Here is a 21455-nt window from a genome sequence, read left to right on the forward strand (position 1 = left end):
AGAAGTTTTAAATAAAATTTTGGTCATCTCTAGTCCAGAATAGGTTCAAACTGGTAAACTAGAGGTGAAACACTCTAATTCTTTATCAATTTATGTCAATGATTACGATATTTTATTAACTCTTAATATTAACTAAGCCAGAAAGTTTAATGATTCTATATATTAATGAAGAGGCTGACCAAGTACAAGGGAAGGGACTGGGGGAACTAAATCAAATGGCAACTGAAAGTTTGTGATCCATACATGGGTTGGAAGCCATTTACTTCAGAGGGAAGATGGTATCTTTGCAATATACCACTGGATAAAAAAGTGCATCAGGAAGAAACTGAAATCTTACAGATAACCCACCCAACTAAAATTTAACTCACTCAAGCAAGTAATTTCTTTTATGGTTTATTGCCTGTTTGTTTAACAGGGAGGAGTTAAATACAACTCATGTTTGTCATCATGCGGGTAAAATGTAGACAAGTACATTTTATGCCTGGGTTCACACACTGTCAAGACAGTCCCCTCAAGGCTAGGGTAACAATTTACCTTCTTAAGAAATAAAAGTTATTCTGATAATCAAGTTCTGCGTTCTTAGTCTGTCTCATCATGATATAGCTGTCACACACAAATCACTGAAATATTTTGAACTGAAATGTGGAAACACTGTTAAGAAACTTTTAAACAGCCTTTACCTGTCCCAAATTTCTGGATGATGTGCGGTGGAATAGGGCATTGACGACTCTCCCGATTAAACCATTTATTAGTTAGTGAAAACTGACGAATAGTTAATCTTATTGTACGTGGTTTTCTTCCATCATTGTGTATTCTAAAAGAAAAAATATAAAGTGTAATTAAAATTAACACTAATTAATTCATATTTTCTTCAGCCAATTATTGTAAAAGGAAATGTATTTCTTCTGGTATCCACCAAGGAAGTTTGACAAAATAATGGTATTTAACATGGAGTATAACAAGTATTGCCTAAATTTTAGTTTTTCTGCCTCATTTTCCCTTTATTGAAATGAAGCATTTTGATTCTTCCTAAATCAATTCTACTTATTAGCAATCTTATAATATCATTTATTTCTTCACCATTTTGAAGATAGTTTCTAATAAACAATTCCAATAAATACAGCTAGAAATTTACAAAGTTGAATTTGTTTCAATCTCTTATAAGAAAAAAATCCAAGTATCTCATTCTTAAAGTGAACTCCTTTGTAGAAGTGCACTGCAAAATACTAAAACATGGTTCTCAACCTGGAGAATGAGATCACTTTGCCATTATAAAGATATTCCCAAATTAGAAAGCAGTCTTGCTTTGTTATGTAGAATTTTGGGAATAATAACTGTACTAGAAAATATTGCTGGAGGGGAGAATTCTGCATAGGCAAAGTGAAGATGAACTTATCTTTTTGCTATGTTTTTGGTAACTATTTTGGAAAAGACAATCGTAAGTGTTGTACTTTGGAACTGTTGGAAACAAAAATGTATTAAGTTTTCTGAACATACAAGGTTATAGATATGTGAACAAAGGGGCAAAGCCTGGAGCAAGGCATACTAGGCTGTGTACAGTACTGGAAAGTGTGAGAAACAAACATGCTCTTCACTGAAAAGTAGGCATTTGGATGCATGAAAAAATTAGCCTTGATTCAACCCCACTGTATGTCTGCTACTGTAGGAATAGGGTTAACCTGCTTTTAAGGGATGTCTTGTTTGTTTGCAGCTTTCCAAATCAGGACAGCTTGACTTGGCAACACTTAACTAATTCCTGTGTCCATGGCCTCAGAGTCTTTAAACTAAAATGAATAGGAAGACTGTAAAGCTCAGTTTGCAAAAACACTAACATACAAATGTGCTGCTTCTATTTTAATGTGTTCAAAATGCATTCTGGCGCTGAGATTATACCCCTTAGGACCCAATTTGCCTTTTATTGCTAATACTTTTTTTCACCCCATGAAAATATCATGACTCCAGAGGTGAGTTTAGCTTCTCTTCCTCTTCCCCCTTCCTTTAGTTTCGTAGCTCAGATTTCTTTCTTTCATTATCTAAAAGGCTGTGAAGTATCTTCCAGAACACAAAGATGCAGACACTGCATTGAGGATTTTACAATTTAGACTAGATGAAATGAAGTGAAAAACACTATTACAAAATATAAAGGATGGTGAGGGTGGAGCAAGATCAAATCAGGGTTTGGAATGTAACGAGGATATTTCCCCTCTCTTTTTAAATACAAGTAAATCAATGTATTAGTTGCCTAATCTTGTATTGTATGCAAGTTGTGTTAGAAGTGGGATGTACTTTATTGAAGTGGGTGGGACTTATAGATAAGAGGCAGCATGAAAAGAAACGTAAGACATTTATGGAAGAAGGGAACAAATGGGATTTTTAAGGTGGACAGAGAAAGACGGACAGACAGACAAAGATTTTTGCGGGTGATATCTTTTATTGGACAAGCCGCACGCTGGAACAGACCAACAACGTCTGGAAGAGAGACAAGATAAAGAGACAAACTCAAACTCATGGATGTTGAAACAATCAGCTTACATCTAATACAGCAAAAAAGGGGAAGTCGGTGGAATGAATCAGATCAACCAGGAATGACTATAACCTCAGCTACATTTGTGATGTTGTTCGCAGCGGTACTCAACCTTTTTTGTACCAGGACCCACTTGTAAACATTGATGGTCAGTCCCAACCCAGTGCCCCTCACTCCTGACCCATGGCCCCCCACCCATAGGCCTCCAGTGTGTGGGACATGGGGAGGCCCCCAAGCAGCCCTTTGCAGGCTGGGTCTCTGACAGCCTGCAAGGGAAAAGCCACAGTTTCCCACGTTTTTCTCCTTTAACGAAGAATCAATTTTAAAAGTTTGTGGATCAATTTTTTAAGTATGTTCACAACCCTTTCATATATTCTTATGACCCACTTTTGGGTTGTTACTCATGGATTGAGAAATGGTGGTTGATAGCAAGTCAGGAAATGAGGGGGAACAATTTTGTCATGAGTGAAGCAGCAGCAGCAGGAGATGACTATTTCCTCGATGTGAAAGGTAAACAAAAGTGAGAAGATGAAAATGACCTCAGGTTATGGGAATAAGTAACAGGAAAGATGACACTGTCTAGAACAGAAAAAGCAATAGAACGGAAGATAAGGAATACAGTTTTGGCCATATGAAGCATAAGCTTATGATGAAACGGTTAGGACATGTAAGAGTTACAGGAGACAAATACATGGCAGTTGTAGAGGACACATTTCATGAGGAGAGAGAAAAAGGGTAGAAGGATCAGTGGAACCTCTAGGAAAGCAGGCTGAGTTTGAAGGGGCAGCATTTTAAGTTAAGAGACAAACCTTACACATCCCAGTGTGTCCTTTCAGGTCACAAATTCAGTCAGCAATAACAAATGAAGACAGTCACCTGTCTAAAAGATTAGTGAGTAATTCTTCAATTTTCTTTTTAACTTCTACTTCTGATGAACATTTTTTAAAGGAATCTTCATCACTAAAAGACTGAGAGAAATCAAGAGGCATGTCAATTTTGTGTATTACCAGGCGACCAAAAAACTTGAAAATTGATAAAAAGAAATAGGTTTGTTTTTTTTTCTAGACAAGACAATTAATTTGGGAAACACGTGTCCATAAGGCCTAGAATTTAGTGGAATTCTAAAAGGAACGTACCTCTGTACAAATAGTAAGAACGTTCTGAGTTATAACAGTGAATACATAAAATATGGGCCACTGGCCAAATCAAGCATATCAATTCCTGAACTCTCATGTGTCTGTATTTAAACTAGTTCAGGAAAACTGTATTCAAACAGGGAAACTTTCCCCTCATGCATCAGGGGAGAGCAGCAGGGAATAGGAGATGCTGTATTTACTAGGGCACCCCCTGGAGTAACCAGGAACAACGGCACAAATTGACGGACCGCAGATTTAGGTTGGACATTAGAAAGAACTTCTTTACAATAAGGGTTGCCAGAATCTGGAATGGGCTTCCAAGGGAGGTGGTGCTCTCCCCTACCCTAGGAGTCCTTCAAGAGGAGCCTGGATAAGCACCTAGCTGGGGTTGTCTGACCCCAGCGCTCTTTCCTGCCCAGGGCAGGGTGTCGGACTCGATGGCCTACTGAGGTACCTTCCGACCCTAACATCTATGAATCTTTGTGTACCTGTGGAGGTCCAGAGGGGGTCACAAGAGAATCATCCTCTCCACAGCTGAGTTTTTGGATCCGCTCAGCAACTGCAACTCCCAGTTCCTTTACTAATATCTCAGGAGAACAGGTTTGGAGATCACGTATACTACTGAGACCCAGCAACTCAAGCCGCTTGGTAGTCTTAAAACCAATGCCTAGGTAAAAAAGGTACATAACTTGGATAAAAATTCTCTGCAAAACACTATAATAGACAAAATATGGAAATTAATTTGTTAAAGATAAGGTTACAATATATATATTATGTAGATTACTAGTCAAGTGTTTTATTGAATTGAACTGTATATTGAATCAATACATTAAAATACTTGTTTTCTCAAATGTAAAATACCCAGCTACACATCAATTTTAGTTACACTCTTAGAAGCAACATTTTCAGATGGCAAATCCTAAAGTTTTGTTTAATGCTAAGGAAATTGGAAGGCGATACAAACATTTACATGTTTACTTACATTACTAAAAACATCTGAATTCCAAATATTTTAATGTATCTGTACCCCCAGGGTTACAGCACTTATGGCACAAATGCAAAATGAAGAGACTAAGAAAACAGAAATAAAAGTAATTTATTTTCATTGTCTAAGATCTAGGTTGACTATAATAAAAAAATAAAAACAGAGTGAAAACCCAGATTTTGAAATATTCAACTTTAATTAACACAGCGTACAAGTATTACTTTGTTTAATTAATGCTTGTTTAATTAATGCATTAAACAAGTGTTATCTATAAAGTATGTGTGAAAGCTGGTGGCACCAGTCTCTTACCGGGCACTTTTCTGATGTGATCAAGGCTTTCTATTAGGTGGTGACAACTCTCAGGCAGAAGTACTGTCTGTTGATTTGGTTTAAAGGTACCAGATACTAGTTTTGATAGCAACTTATTAGAAGCCACTCCTGCACACCCTGTAAGACCCAGTCTGTTGTGCATGGTTTCCCTCATTTCTGCTGCAATCTGAGATCCAATGATAAGTCTTACATGCATCATATCTTGTAAACAGATAGCTGTAAAGACAAAGATGAGCGCTGATGAATATGCTATGATCGTTCAGGCAAGGATTTTTGTGGGTGGCATCTTTTACTGGACCGACTGCATGGTTGGGACAGCTTCAGACAAGCTGTTGAATGTAAAGCATTCTTCATCAGATCACAACAGTATGGAATTAGAGATTTGGAAATATTTGTTTAATTAAGACAGAGGAAGATTTTTTCCCTTCAATTATTCATGTAGGATTGTTTTTCATTAAGGTTCATATTTAAGATGGCTTCTTCACAGACCATATTAATAAACTGTAGCAATAGCATTGGGTGATGATATCACCTGATCCAGTAAGGATACGTTCTTCTGTGGTTCATTTAAGAATATAAATCTTACTACTTCAACTGCATATAGTTGTGCAGAGGAAGAACATATTCGCCAGTCTAACTTCTACCTTCATATCCAGTAACTGCCCTTTAATCTTCTTCCACTACACTCCATAGGAAAACTTTGTTCTGTTTGTTCTCTACATTAAGGGTAGTTTTAACTAAGTGTCAAGTAACTGACAAAGAGTAACTATAACAAATAATATCCTTAAACCTAACTGTTACATGAAGTAACATGAAAGTTGTTACTTTGACCTTGATCAAACCGGATGTTTAATTCTGTTTTTATTTATGTATTTTTACAGCCCACAGGAACAAAACCATTTATTTTTCCAAATCATTGTGTATGACCAATTCATATGCCAGTCATAATACGAGATTCTAACAGTATGAGAATATGCAACTCAAGTTTTGGACAGTTTAATTGTAGACAGGATAGTATTACATGTGGAATAAGAAATGTGCTGCCATGAAGTTCTGAAAGTAAATTGATGAAACCTACAATTTTATTCCCAAATCTACTAGCATTTAATAATAATTTTTTCACAAAATAAGGAATATCCACTCACATTGATCATTATACACGTGACCACACACAGACACTTTGGACGATCCATCCCTTTGTAGCTGTCCTAGTTTCTTCTCTACCATCTCTGTGATATCCACAAAATTTTCATCAAACCCAAGCCTTTCCACCAGTGGACTAAATTCTTCCAATAGTTCTATGGAAACAAAGCAAAGCATATAAACTATGTAGTATAATAATGCAAACCAAGAACTCATATCAATAGTGAATCTCCCATTGACCTCAAAGGGAAGGGATGCTTTCATAGAAATCAAGGAACAAAACACAGCCCTTAATTAATAAACATGTATTTATTCTGTACCATATTGTGTTATACAGCACTTGGTGAGCATGACTGCTGCTATTTAGACTGCTATATCTGCCTCGTGTTCTTCTTCCTCCCTCGTTTTCTTTTCCTTGTTTCTTTTTCTGCGTTTTCAGTTTTTGACCTCTGCAATACTTCTCCTGTAACAAATACCAATTCCTGATCCTGTAGGCTTCGTCCCCAACTCCTAGCCCCCTTCCATCCATTAGAAACCATGAGGAACGCTGACATAATTTTGAAGTCAAATACAGGAACCGTATTTGACTTCAAGATATAAATATCATGCTGGGCCATATAAATACATCAGCATCCCACAGCAGGCATTTGTTTTACAACCCTAATCTAGATAATGATGGAGTCCAACTGTTTAGTCTGTGACATCTAATGGAATCTCAGGCTGAAATGACATGGCTACAAGCCTAATGACAACATGCAAAGGCCTGTGTCAGATCAGAAATATTAATTCAAGAAAATGCTCCCCATTATAAGAAGATATGTGCAGCACTTATTCCACTTTATTAAAGACTTGTTGATTGGTACCTGTAACCTTGTATGATATTTCCCTGTAAGGAGTTAAGTCTTCTCCATTAACTAGTATCAGCTGTGGACATTTTTCCTTAGCATCTCTGACAGACATAAGTTTCTTAATTCCAAGTTTTCTAGCCTCATAATTGCAGGTTACAACCAAGTATTTCTGTTGTACACCTACAGACAAAGTTAAAATACGAGAGAGTCATTTATTTCATAGCCATGCCAAAAAATGTTCCTTTACTTTCATGCCACTATCAAAAATCATAAAGTAGAAATTTAATGTAACATTGAAAAAAGAATCACACTCTTATTTTCTTGTATGAGACTGAAGAGCTCATGACCAGTTTGAATGTTATTTTATGATAGTCACATTTCATTTCTTCTTAAATGCTAGTGATCTTTCATTTACAGGGCAATCTTCTTATTTTTACCCTTTTCATTCAATCTGATCCGTACAATCACATCCCTACTACAGAATTCATGTCATACTTCTCCCCCACCATGGATCAATTTGTTCACATGCAATAAGGCCAATATTTTTAAAATGAAATGTCTCACAAAACCAAGCAGAATAAATTGTGAAATATTAGTATCCATGAATTTAAAAAAAAAATTGTCTTTCACACAAAAAAATAATTTTCTTTACATGTACTGTGTGTGTGTAAACCAAAGAGCAATTAACAACAAAGCATAAATTTACCTAAAGGCTTCTCTCTCAATTCAGGATTATGGATCATTTCTACTTGTGCATAAAAGCAATCCAGGTCAATATGCACAATCACTCTGTGTGCTGTACCGCCTGCTGCCAAAGCCCTTGCCATGGTTTGCTGCAATGAAAATATGCACTGAAGTTTATAACATACATTAAGAATAACAACTTCTTAGAATGCTACTGATGTTACTGATGCTGCTAAAATCTTTGCCCATTAAAACTATATTGGTAACCAAAAAGCAAGCGGAAAAGTACCGTTTCTAAATTGTACACCAGTTTTGTCATACGCCCTTGGCATGATAGTCTGTTATTAACAGGAATTTAGCATACCACTGGCCATATTTGGAGCTCCCATTTAAAGCAGTTATCATCAAACTTGACTTATTGTTCATACATAAATATTTTATATAATAATGTTTTTGACATTTTATATAATAATTTTCAGCTTGACAATAGTTTAGAAAATTATCTCTAGCAAATGTGTACATGTTTTTTTCTGTTCTGTAGATCAGGCAAGCACAAGAATGAGTATCAAATGCAGCTGGACCAACCTCTGAGTACAGCACTTTTTACCACATCTACAATTTCAGTTTTGATTCTCCTGCTTTACAAGAGACCTTTGTGTTCATACTGTAGGAGAATCAGCTCACGGCTTTCCCCATGAAAGCCCACAACCTGACCATCAACCAAGTATCAAACCCATGAACAGAATACTGTCAAGGGCAAAAAGCAAGCAGAAAAAAAACAGTTTTAAAACCACTTTTATGGTCTACTGACTCCAGGAATTATTTTTAGTTGGGCAAATGCAAACTACTCAAACTGAAAACTGATTTGCCAGTTGCCGTTGTCCACTTATAGAGCACGGTCCTGAACCAATGCTTCATCTTACTCGAGCCCTCCTACTGAATCATGCTTCATTTTACTCATCAGTGGCTGCAACTATGAAACACTGGCTGTACAGTCATTTAGTACTTGCATACAAAAGTACTAAATGACTGTGCAGTAACCGGACTTAGCGCGTATTAGCAACGCAGGTCTTTTGTGACACGACTGTGCAGTAGCCTGCGACTACTGTGCAGTAGCACCGCGTCATGCTTTCTGGCACGTGCCGCTACTGTGCGGTAGCCATGGGCTACTGTGCAGTCAGCGTCTCATGTAGACACGGCCAGTCTGAAGTCAGTTGAGCTACTTATGGGAGTAGAGCTGAGCACCGCTCTAGGGCAGCAGGATCTGCAACTTGAAAGGAGAAACACGTCTACAAGTCTTTGTTCTTAAGCCAAAAATTGACTTTAAAAACAGAAAGAACCGAACTGCTGATTCACGAGAACAGCAGCTTTCCAGTCTTTAACATGGCCCCTGCTCTCCCGTCTCAGGGTGCGGACAGATCTTGTCCCATGTCTCATCTGGGTCGCCTTAAAAAACGCTTTGTCGACAAGGTTCTGCTTTGGATCGAGAGCGACCTGACGACCGATCTGATCAAGCTTGCGAAAGGCTGAGAAAAAGACGTCATCGAGGACGACAACAAAAGGCATCTCGTAGTCACAAGACACGGGGCATCGTCCGGAGCAGGAACATCACCCACGCAAAGGACAGGCGTAGGGGGTGATTTGGGGCAGCTCCCGGAGGCGTCATCCCTGGACCGGCCACCCAGGAAATACTTCCAGTGGTTTCAAGCACTTGTCCCGGCTCCACCTTATGCCAGTCCAGCATTGCCCTTGAGCCGCACTACCCGCTCCTGCCCCCATGAAGGTGGGTGGCCGCACAGCCCTGCCCCGCCCCCGCCTCACAACCAGGCCCAGCCTAGGCCGCGTTACTGCGCGGACGTCTGTTACCTCGCGCCGTTCTGCACCCAAGCGGCCTAGCCCGGCCGGCCCCGCCTCCGGGCCAAAAGGCCTTCCCGGGACAAGGGGCGACCCGCCCGCTACGGAGCCCCACCCCCAGGGACGCTGCCACGGCCGCGGGCGGGCGAGCTCCCCCCCTTCCCCCCACGTGGTTACATGGGGCCGCCGCCTCCGCCGCGAGCTCCACGCGGCCGCCAGCGCCCCGCCCCCGCCGGGAAGGCCGACCAGCGCCGTCCCCGGAGTGCGCGCCGTCAGCGGGAGGGCCGACCGGCTCCGCCCCCGGAGTTCGCCCGCCCCGCCCTCGCCCTCGCCCCGCTCCTGGCAGGGGACGTGTGCGTGTGAATCGTGTGCATTGTGTCATATGTACCCCGTGTTGTACGTCGTGCGGATTGTGTCGTGTGTCATAATGCATCGTATGTCGCGCCGTGTTCATTGTGTCGTGTCACAAACGTATGCAGGGTTGTACCTGCTCAACCATATGTACCACGTCGGGCCGTGTGCATTGTGGGCCGTGCGGCGTATGTCGTGTTGTGCGCGTTGTGTGTGTCGTGTCTGGCGTGTCCTACGTACCACGTGACGTGTGGACGGTGTTGTGCAGTGTGTCAGTCGTGTGTGGGGTCCTACCCTGCGTGTTGTGTAGTGTGTCATAATGTATCGTAGGTCATGTGTCGGGTTGTGTCTTGTGTGTGGCGTCGTGTATGTTGAAAGGGTCAAATGCATGGTGTGTCGTGTGTGATGTGTCATGTACCTTGTGTCCTATGTTGCGTCATGTACATTGCGTGTCATGTGCCGTGTGTCAATTGTGTGCAGTCCTGCCCTGTGTGTTGTGTAGGTGGAGTGTGTCATATGTACTGTAGGGCACAGCTCGCAGCGTGTGTACGGTGGTCTGTGTCGTGGTGTGCCTCGTGTGTGGCGTCGTGTATCTGGAGGGGGGTCATATACAGTGTGTGTGCGTGTGTGTGTGCACGTGCGAATTGTGTGGGGTCCTGCATTGTGCGCTGTGTATTTTAAGGGGGTCATATACAGCGCGCGCGTGCGTGTGTGAATCGTGCGCACGTTGAGCAGCTCACGCGCACTGCGGTGTGCGGTGTGGTGCTCCGCATTGCGCGCGCACCATCGCACGCCGCCTGTGCCGTCCCGCCGTGCATTGTGGCGCGTCCCTGGAGCGTCACGTGTCTGTGTCACGTCCGCGCGCGTGAGGGACCGTGCACAGTATGTGTGCGCGCCTGATCCCGCTGTCCCTCTCGCAAGACCCCGACTCTGCCCCGCGCAGCCGCACTAGAGCCGAGCGGACCCTCCCCGCACGTGCGGCCCCTGGCGCGAGGCGCGCCCTCCTCCCGCCGGCCGCCGCTCTGCCCCGCCGGGCCGCCGCTCTATGGTCGGGGCGGGGCGCTCTAGCCCGGCGGGCCGCGCTCTATGACCGGGCGCGGAACGCCGATGACTCGGGTTCCGCGGCTCAGTTACGGAAGCGGCGGCCGGGCGAGCAGGCTGCGCGCGCAGCCCGGGCTCCTGGCGCCGACCAGCGCCGCGGCCGCCATCGCCAGGGGGGTCCCGGCTTGGTCCGGCCCGGCCCGGCGCCGCCACGACGCCGAGGGGCAGGAGGAGGCGGAGGAGGAGCCGGCGGAGCCCCTTCCCCTCCCCGCGCCGCCTCGGGCCGCGCGCCCGGTGCATGGAGAAGCGCGGCAGGATGGACTGCCCCGCGCTGCCCCCGGGCTGGAAGAAGGAGGAGGTCATCCGCAAGTCGGGCCTCAGCGCTGGCAAGAGCGATGTCTACTACTTCAGGTACCCGCACCTGCCGCCCCCCGGGCCGCCCCCACCCCCGCCCCGGGCCTCGGCCTGGGCAGCCCCCCCTCCCCCTCCCCCTCCCCCCCCAGCCTCCAAGACAGAAAAATAAGAGAGCCGGTGTTTGGTGGCGGAGGAGCGGGCCAAGCCCTCTGCTGCATCCCGCTCCTGCGGCCCAGGGGAGGATGCCTAGGGTGGCACCCCCAGGCCTCTCGCAGGCTGGTTGTGTGCGGACCCCGCTGCAGTCAGTTAGGGTCCGCACGCCCGCGTGGAAACTTGCCGCAGGATAAGGTCCCCCAAACCCATGTGCTTCCTCCAGATCTTTGTACCAGGCTGGAGGAGCAAGTGCAGGTTTGTTGCAGATAATCACCAGAATAGCTTTTTTTTTTTTTTTTTTTTTTTTCCTTCCTTCTGGCAAGAGGCCATAGGGAATTAAAAAAAAAAAAACCCCAAAAAATTCCTTCTGGCAATGGGGGGGGCGGGGAAACTTTGACAACTCTTCCAGTAAATGGTTAACTAAATAAGATGTATATCATTTTTGTATAGGCTGTCTTGCATCTTATTTGAATAGGAGTCATTAAGAAAAATCTGATTTGGCTAGTCTATAAAGGTGCAGATCTGACTCACTTCAGATGAACGCAGCTAACTACTTCCTAGGAAAGGCGAGTCACAAACTCCTGTCTCTTGAATAGGATGGGGGAAAAAAAATCAGTCTTTTTTTCTTTTAAAAACGAAACCTTCGACTCGCAGAATGAATGGAGGTATTTTTGCAGTGTGAAGCATTCGTTATTTTTACCGCAGCAGCTCAAAAAAACAAAAACAAAAAAGGAGCTGAGCTAAAGTGTCAAGCTTACTTTTACGCAGAACAATTAAAACTTTTGCAAGTTAGGAAGATGTGGAAACAGAAAGTCTTGCCATTGTGGATGTATGTGTTAGTTATTACCAGCAAAATCATTCCAAGATAAAAATGACTAATATTTCATATTGCCTTCCATTTTTTCCTTTGCTTCCTTGGAAATAAGAAGCACGAGTTAGTTTGCTTTTCGGCAGGGAAAGGAAGTACTCTTCAAAGCTCGATACCTTGGCTTTAGCGGACACTGTTGCAAGTCCAGCCTGCCAGTGTCAGGAAACTCTTCTGCTATGACCAACATCCTAGGCACAGACATTTATAGATGTGTGTAATGAGTCACACCTGAAGCCTCTCTCAAAGTTTTAAGTAGTGTTTTTAATTGAGGGTAGGGACAGAGGTGGGGTCCTGGCTTTCTTTTAACTGACTGACAGCATTTAAAGCTTTTCTCTTTTTAACAGCGTGTGTGTTGGGGGAGAGGGGAGAAGGGGAAGGAGTAGTAAGAGAGACTACACATCTCCTATCATCTTTCTGTTTATTTAGAAATCACCTTATGTCAGCATTTTATACAGGATCAGTTGACTTCTGCATTAACACTAAGCAAAAGAAGAGAGCCAGCAGTGTGCGTATTTAGGTGGAAAAGGAACACTGATTTCCATTAGGTTTTAAAAATAAATCTCATTCAAAACCTTTATGAGGGAGTTTCATTTGCTATTGTTTTTGTATTACTGCCTTTGTTTGACTTGAGCTACTAACCGTATGCTAATATGGTGGCACATGATTGGGTAGCATCTGTCATTGCTGTTAGCCCTTTGCATCAGCTCCTTCTTGCTGCAGTGCCTTCTTTTTACGAAGCCAGTCAAAAAGCTCAAACCTGAGGGCCCATGATCTGATTCTGGTTTTCTGAATAGGTCATGTTTGGTTGTAGGGTCTGCACATACATTTTCTACATAAGACCACTGTCTAGAGATTTTGGAGCAAGACATTCATTCCTGATTTGATATAATTTTAATAGGTGGATTTAATTATTATCACCACCATCATCATCATTAATATCGATAATTCTCTCCCTCAGACTACATGATTACAGATGCCTATTATATGACCAGTTAATTGCGGATATACTTAATTGCACTACTTACTTGTTTAGTCTTGTACTTACCTTCTTAGAAGTCTGGAGTCTTAATACTTTTTCTTTATTTAAAATATGGATTGAAAATGTTAATTGAAATGCACGTTAGTCTATGAGTTTTTAGTCCCAATTTTGCAGTGAGATGTGTGATCTATTAAGTCTGTGTGCTCAGCTGCAGAATTGTAGGCTTCTTTTTTTTTTATTGGCAAGAAAAAGCAAGAACATTTTTTAAAAGACATCAGTTAACAATGAAGACTAAATACATATAGGTAGGTAGAATGGAGCCCTTGCAAGATTTAAATATGTTGCAGTCCACATGATTTACATTTGGGAATCCACTTTGTGTGAATTTGATATTTAAATATTGTAAGGCAATCCTGATACAATGTGGTTTAGGAATTTGATGATCATGTAGAACAACTACTTATATTGTGTAGGACATTGTTTGCCCCTTCTTTAGATATGATACCAATTAGCCTTACTGAGGTACATAGTATATAAAATGCTACAGTCTTGGGAAGGGGTTCCCTAACTGGTATGTGTACCCCTTGGGGGTACACAAGACATCTGTGGGAGGTACATAGGAGAAATTGTGTAATGACAGATTTAATTTTCATACTTGGCATTTAAGGGGTTAAAATATAAAACATGCTGGTAGGGCAGGGGCAGGCAATTATTTTGGGCGGAGGGCCACTTACTGAGTTTTGGCAAGTCATTGAGGGCTGCATGACAGGCAGCCAGGGCAGATAAATATTAATTCCCTAAATTTTTTAGGGGCCCTGTGGGCTGGATAGAGTGGCCTGGCAGACCACATATGGCCCGCAGGCCACATTTTGCCCACGCCTATTGTAGGGGCACGCAGGCAGCTGGTAAATCTAGAAGGGAGGGTATGCAATAAGAAAAAGTTTGGCAACCTCTGTTTTAGGGCATTTATTCAAAATCTGAGTGAGGTAGAGGGAGTGCTTTGCAAATGCTATACTGTATAACAGGTTTTAAGATTGTTTAGTCTCCAGAAAAAAGTTGTGGGGGAGGTTGCTTTTTTGTTCATGTTGGAAACAATGTTAAAATGTTTTATCGCTACCTTGTAGCGAAGATATGGAGGGATCTGATCTTATCATTTTTGCCTCCAACATTCTGTCTTTTTTTCGTGGGAAAGTAGCTGAAACAACTGGTTCAACATTAGGACTTATTCCAGGACTGTCAGGAGTAATGCATATCTTTTGCAAAATTACCACAAATTTAAATGTAAAAATTTACCAGACAACTCGTGACTCCCAGTTTTGTTATTTCAGAGGGTTAAAAAGACTGAGTAATAACTTATGTCAGGAAAAGTAGCTTCCTTTCAGTCATTTGCTTTATGTCCTTTAGTGAGTCATATAACCTTTTTACACCTCAGTTTTTCCATATCTAATAATGTTGATTTCATGGAAGTGTTCTGGTAATTAAATAATATTTGTCAAGTACTTTAAAAGAATCAGTTTGAAGACATCAGTAGATGTTAACCATGATTGTGTTTAAAATAGAGGAAAGAAGAAATAAGTTGACTTGAATTTCTTAGGGCAGGCATACATTTTTTGTTTAAGATCAATGGGGATAGATGATGTTGATTTTATTAAAAAAAAGGGGGGGGGAAGGGAAGTAGTACAGAGAATGCAGTTGGCACTCAGTTGATTTTCTGTCTTAGGTCCTGATCTTGCACCTAGCTACTATGAAACATATAGCATTTGTGCATATATTACTTGAATATTCAACCTGAATACTTTTGAAGTTGATAGGGACTACTCATGCAAAATCAAAAATATGTTTTAAAACTTGAGGCATGGCATCTTTACATCAACACGGCACTGCATCTTTGTTCAGTTTCACCAGGTAATCACAATAATTTAAAATAAAAGGAAAATCTGTTTTGATCCAGCAAGTTAAACTACTTTGGGCTAAATACATTTAGAGGGTGAAAGATGCTGTGGCTCTTTTAAAAAGAATAGTTAAATAGTAGCATACACTGTGTTGGTAATCTTGGTAATTAGCTGCAGACTGATTTTTCTTATGCCTCTTGTGATAGATAGCATGCATCTAATCTTGTATGTTTAGCCATATTTTATAACAGAAAGTTTCCGGGCTGACTGTAGCCAAGTAAAGTTAGTGTTTGATTATGCTCTTTAAAGTGATTGCTTATTAATGGCTCAACAGATCCACAACCTTTGTATTTTTAGAGTCCAATCTTCCTTAATGCAAATATACTTCTGGAGGAGAATTTACTTTCATTTCTACTCCTTCAAAGAAATGGGTTTACACGGGTGTCACTACTTGAGGATAATGGGGTTAAACAGGTGTCACTGAGAGTTTAATGAGACCTACAGGACTTCCAGTGATGATGCATAGGAAGAAAAAACTAGTTCTTTTGTAACCCGGGCTGAGTTTGGAGGCTAATAAAATACAAGCTACTCCACCATTTATTTGCAAACTGAATATATTTGGTAAAAGAATCTGTGAGACCAGACGTATAGCAACAAAGATAGGAAATATGGAAAGCCAAGATTCCCAGAGTAAACATACACTTTAAACTCCTAAACCTGTGCTTCAGGTAACTTTCTGAATGGCTAGATATGTGAGATGCATGTCTCAATATGTCCATATTAATAGTCTTATGGAAATTGTTCTTATATATTGAGATTTTTTTTCCTAAAATAAATCATTAGGATTGCTTGAAATAAGGCAACAGATTATTTGTTTTGGGACAGTGAGAAAATCAGTTGCTTGAATTATTTAGATGTTTACGCTCACTGTAGAGTGCTAGAGGTCTGAGTGACATTTTATGTTTGCAAGATCATGTGGACTCTGTGGCTATGCTGATTATACCATAAAACAGATGATCAGTTTGTATCATATGAGGATGAGGAGGGAACTAGTTATTTAGACATCTAAGAAGAAAAGGCCTCCTGCTAAGAAGCATAGCAACTTAGTCATCAGGTCTATTGAATTCTGGAGACTTGTGGTATAGCACTTTGAAGACATTTTTTAGTTCTCTTATACTTTGAAAAATGAAAGTTTACTGAAGGTGAAGATATAGGACCATATGATGACTCCTAATAGCATGTGTGTGTGCTTTAAACTGACTTATTATGTCTATATAATGAGTCCTAGTATAGGTTATGGTGGTTTGAGGAACTGCATTCAAATTGGGGAAGAGGGGATTGCCATTTAACTCAACCAGGAAAAATTAAACTATGCTGAGCACATCTGGCCACAATGATTGTAGTATTTGAACGCTTTGTTCTTTTTCAAAACATGCATCTTCAAAGTGCCCCTGTGAGGGTGAAATAAACTACTGTGCCCATTTTGTGTGCTGGAACTGAGGCACAGGAAGAGATGAAGACTATCTGTTCTGCCTCTAGAGTCTCTTGCACATACCCTGCTCCTCTTGTGCTGACCTCAGAAACAAGGTAGTGAAGCTGCTACCACTCTTGAGCATGGCTGAAGCACAACTCTTGAGACCGGCCAAAGTGGGCAACTGTAGAGCAGCCTCAGTGTATTCTTTCTGGGTTTGGTGTGTGCGGTGGGAGCAGGTAGCTGGAGTGTGTTTGTCAGTGGTGCTTTTGAGAACGCTGCAAAGGCGAGATCGATCTGCTGCAGGCGGCCTGCCCAGGGTCACACAGGAAGTCTGTGGTGAGGAAGGGACTTGAACTCAGGTTTCTGAATTTGTAAGCTAGTTTCTTTTTTCTCTATTAGCAAAATCCTCCTAGGGTAGAGGAAGCTTTAAGCGTTTTAGAACTGTTTCTTAAACTCTGTCTCAAAAGCATTGCACAGAAAAATAATACATTATTGCTTGCTGCGTCTTTTCTTTTTGAAGAAACAGCTATTTCAAAACCAAGTAGTAGCTTACTCCTGCTATTTGAAATGAAAGTGCCACTTCCAGAACAGGATAAACACCCTTTTTAGTAGATTCTAATAGGTTTTTAAGTGAAACTATGGAAGCTTCTTTAGTATAGGCACATGTGCTGGTCAGATGTAATTTCTAAGCTGCTTCCAAATGTTTGTTTTGTGGTTTGATAGTAAAGCAAACTGTTAGAAGTTTCCAACAACATTAGGATCAATTTAATTCTTTGCTTCTCCACTCCCATAAAAATGCGCTTCAAAAGTGCTGTATATATCTTTTTAATAGACATAAACATGCAATTACCACTGGCTCATTTGCCATTAACTAACGGCTCAATCTTGTAAACCCCTTTGTTCTTATAGATACAGGGACGCTACTTACATGGAAGAAGTGGGGCCTAAATCTTTGGATATTTTCCTCTATTCTGCCTTGTTCAGTTGTCTAGAAATGCCAGCCTCAACCACTTGTTAATAGATGGGGGAGTTCATTTTTATGCTGTTTTCAGTTTGAGGTATGGCCTCTTTCCTAGCGTGTCAAGCCATCACCATCTCATGCTTCAAATCCCTTCGGACTGTCCTTTCGATGCTTAAAAAAAACTCACTTCTGTGTGTGTGTAATAGAGAAACCATATTAAACTGGTAAATTTATAGTGTGTTCAGTCTTCCGTGTGTGACTTAAAGTTTTTTGTGGCAGTGAATGTCTTTAGAGTGTGTAAATGATAAAGTTTGCACTAGTTTGTTCTTCAAAACTGTAGTCAAGAAAACCTGTCTGGAATCTGGTGAATTCATCATTTTTTAAAAACTTGACAGCTGAGGTAGTTGAATGTAGTTGTCCTTATTATCTATGAGGTTTTCAGGTTGTGCAGGGACTCCATAATATTGGGATTTCTAATCAGTCTCTAGGCTTCTTGTAGCTGTCTCCTATCTTTAGTTTTAGAATATTAGACTCTTTTTGTTGCCTGCACTCTGTTCTTCTCAATGATGTTTTTTTCTCACTCTTTCACAAGCTTGATCAGATTGACTTCAGCTTGCTCTTGATCCGAAACAGAACCTTGTAGACTGAGAAGCAATTTTACAAATAGTTTAAAATTCAATACAAATCAAGAGAATAACCCATTGAAACCCTATGACTTAATGCAGCAGTTTAGAGCAGAGAATGATAAACAATCATAGAATAGAACAGAGTTGTATAAAATTATGCTTGCTTTTTACAAGGTATGTTGAACTTTTCTGAACTGATTTTAAAGGTATGAAAGCATGTCCATATGTTATACCATTCATGAGGTGATTTATAGAAATGGAGACTCAATAAATTAGAGTTTGTGTACAGAAGGGCAGTTTTAGCCAAATGCAGAGCAAATGTTTGTAATGCCATCCCCATTTCCAACAATTGAATAGAAGTCTGATTATCTGAGCAAACCAGTTTCCTTCCTAGGCCACAGTAAAACCTAAATGTCACATCAGACCCACAATATTGAAGTTAAACAGCATTTTGCTTGTAAAGTTGAAAACTCAAAAGTTTAGGACATGTCGGAAAGAAGGTTGTGTTTGCAACCTTAATTCCATCTTTTGTTGGTCACTATGCGTTCCTCTTAAGACTTGCACAGGACCTCTGCTTGATTTTTAGCATACTGTTCATTTTAATGAGCACTTTCAGCCATTAATTTTATTTCTATTTTAATGCTTGGCACTCTGCATTGAATTCTACACATAATTCAAGCCCAGTGTTGAAGATAACATTATTCCTTTCCTCATGGGCTCTTCTGTGGTAGTCACCATTATAGTACTGTAGTAATTCTTTACTTCTCAAATGACATTTTATCTTCACAAAACCTTCTGAAGGTGTGGGGAGGGGCGGGGGAAATGGGGACAGAGATCACGGGTGAGAGATGCATAGTTCCTGTTGGCTTCATTTGCACCTCGGCACTTGTGCTTTTCAGCCCTAGGGTATTGATTGGGGCACCAAGAAACTGAGGAACATTTGATTAGTTGTCACCTATGGGGAAATTAAATATGGCTGAGCTGCCAAGAGTGATTATATGTTGTGACAAAGACAGGGATAAAATCTAATCCTACAGGGCAGCATTCTGGTGGCTTCACTTCAAGACATTCCATCTCTCTTCCTGCTGCCCCCTGCCTTATTTTAATGTGCACCTTCCTACTTCTGTAACAGAGACAGTGGGATTCCTGGCAACAACCACCTCCCTTGTTGCACAGTCCTAAAGCATCCTGAGAGCTTGACTTTGCACCCTTAATTATGTTTTCTTCATGATCACCCCCTTCCCCAACTTCTCATTGCTTTCCCTCTGCTCCCCTTCTCCCTGCAACAATCTCAAAAAGTTTGGCCTCCTCTTGACACCCATGTAATTCATCAATAGGCTTGGATTGGACCCCTGCTGAACCAGATGGGGCAACTGACAACTGATGCCCAGGAAAAAGCCAACCTATTAAATAGGTACTTTGCGTCAGTCTTTCATCAGCCCCATGGGACGCCCATGCCCGCTACAGGGCCGGGAAGTCCAGGTGAGGGTGATCCCCTGCCCTCCATTAATGCTGACTTTGTGAAGGAACATCTTGAGAAGCTGGATACCTTCAAGTCAGCCGGCCCTGACAATCTTCACCCCAGGGTACTCAAGGAGCTGGCGAGCATCATAGCCCAGCCTCTAGCGCGGATCTTTGAAAACTCTTGGCGCTCTGGTGTAGTGCCTGAAGACTGGAAGAAGGCCAATGTGGTGCCTGTCTTCAAGAAAGGGAGGAAAGTGGATCCGGCTAACTATAGGCCCATTAGCCTGACTTCTATCCCAGAGGAGATCTTAGAAAAGTTTATTAAAGAGGCCATCCTTAATGGACTGGCCAGCGTCAACATCTTAAGGGATAGCCAGCACGGGTTTGTTGTGGGTAGGTCTTGCTTGACCAATCTCATTTCCTTCTACGACCAGGTGACCTATCACCTGGACAAGGGAGAAGAGATTGATGTCATATATCTTGACTTCAAAAAAGCCTTCGATCTGGTTTCCCATAATCGCCTCTTGGAGAAACTGGCCAATTGTCGCCTTGGGTCCTCCACGATCCACTGGCTGGAAAATTGGCTCCGGGGTCGGACCCAGAGGGTAGTATTTGATGGAAGTCACTCATCATGGTGTCCTGTGACCAGTGAGGCGGCTAGTAAAGTGACCAAAACACTGGCTTGCATCCATAGATGCTTCTCAAGCAAATCCCGGGACGTCATTCTCCCCTTGTACTCGGCCTTAGTGAGGCCGCAGCTGGAGTACTGCGTCCAGTTTTGGGCTCCACGATTCAAAAAGGTTGTGGAGAAGCTTGAGAGAGTCCAGAGAAGAGCCACGCGCATGATCAGAGGTCAGGGAAGCAGACCCTACGATGACAGGCTGAGAGCCCTGGGGCTCTTTAGCCTGGAAAAGTGCAGGCTCGGGTGATCTGATGGCCACCTACAAGTTTATCAGGGGTGAGCACCAGTATCTGGGGGAACATTTGTTCACCAGAGCACCCCAAGGGATGACGAGGTCGAATGGTCACAAACTACTACAAGACCGTTTCAGGCTGGACATAAGGAAGAATTTCTTTACTGTCCGAGCCCCCAAGGTCTGGAACAGCCTGCCACTGGAGGTTGTTCAAGCGCCTTCATTGGACACCTTCAGGACGAAACTGGATGCTTATCTTGCTGGGATCCTATGACCCCAGCTGACTTCCTGCCCTTTGGGCAGGGGGCTGGACTCGATGATCTTCTGAGGTCCCTTCCAGCCCTAATATCTATGAAATAAATCCCTGTTGTTTGAGTTAAGAGCAACTAATAGAAAATTACACCCCGCTACTTCTGTGTGAACCAACACTATAGGAGGATGAGCGAGACTTAGCCACAGTTATTTCACAGATACTCACAGACACTAGAAGCATGGTGGACTTCACTTATCTTGCGTATCAATCCAGACTATGGAGGGGATTGTGCAGTAGAGGGCACAAGTTCTGTTGGTTCCTACCAAGCTTGACTCCTCACTAACCTTCTCTCTGCTACTGCTGCAGTTCTGTCTTCCTTGCCCTTAGTCCTATTTTTGCTTGGTCTGTATCTCCTTTCCTTATAGCTTCTTCTAGTCTTCCTCCTTAGGTTTTTGGGGTTTTTTAAATTCCAGTTTTGCTTTCCTTGTCCCAGTCTATCAGCTTGTTGTGTATGCTCATTGTCCAGTCCCACAGGCAACAGGTCTGTGCCACCTCCATCTGTACCCCCATTAAATCCCAAGCTCTTGCACACCTGGTCTTCAGATTTCCTTGTCCTGATCT

At 42.1% G+C, this 21455-nt stretch overlaps 2 protein-coding genes across 4 annotated transcripts in view; one reads left to right on the plus strand and one right to left on the minus strand.

Annotated features, from left to right (window-relative positions):
* POLI (DNA polymerase iota) overlaps positions 1-9734 on the minus strand; it is a 15119-nt gene extending 5385 nt beyond the window's left edge. The window contains exons 1-8 of one of the 3 annotated variants that reach the window (XM_019496098.2): positions 9682-9734; positions 7673-7799; positions 6982-7146; positions 6121-6273; positions 4955-5191; positions 4149-4327; positions 3401-3492; positions 681-814 (exon numbers count right to left, since the gene is read on the minus strand). In XM_019496098.2, coding sequence (XP_019351643.1) covers positions 681-814; positions 3401-3492; positions 4149-4327; positions 4955-5191; positions 6121-6273; positions 6982-7146; positions 7673-7793 — 1081 coding nt within the window. In that variant the 5' untranslated portion in view covers positions 7794-7799; positions 9682-9734. Of the gene's footprint in view, positions 1-680; positions 815-3400; positions 3493-4148; positions 4328-4954; positions 5192-6120; positions 6274-6981; positions 7147-7672; positions 7800-9516; positions 9660-9681 lie in introns of those variants that run through there. The other 2 variants (XM_006269654.4, XM_059725276.1) reach the window with 2 other exon arrangements.
* Positions 9735-11099: 1365 nt separating this feature from the next.
* Positions 11100-21455, plus strand: part of MBD2 (methyl-CpG binding domain protein 2) — a 58057-nt gene continuing 47701 nt past the window's right edge. Inside the window, exon 1 of the mRNA XM_059725277.1 lies at positions 11100-11307. Coding sequence (XP_059581260.1) covers positions 11195-11307 — 113 coding nt within the window. The 5' untranslated portion in view covers positions 11100-11194. The remainder of the gene's footprint in view (positions 11308-21455) is intronic.

Source organism: Alligator mississippiensis, chromosome 3, assembly GCF_030867095.1.
Source record: "Alligator mississippiensis isolate rAllMis1 chromosome 3, rAllMis1, whole genome shotgun sequence".
Taxonomy (NCBI): Eukaryota; Metazoa; Chordata; order Crocodylia; family Alligatoridae; genus Alligator; species Alligator mississippiensis.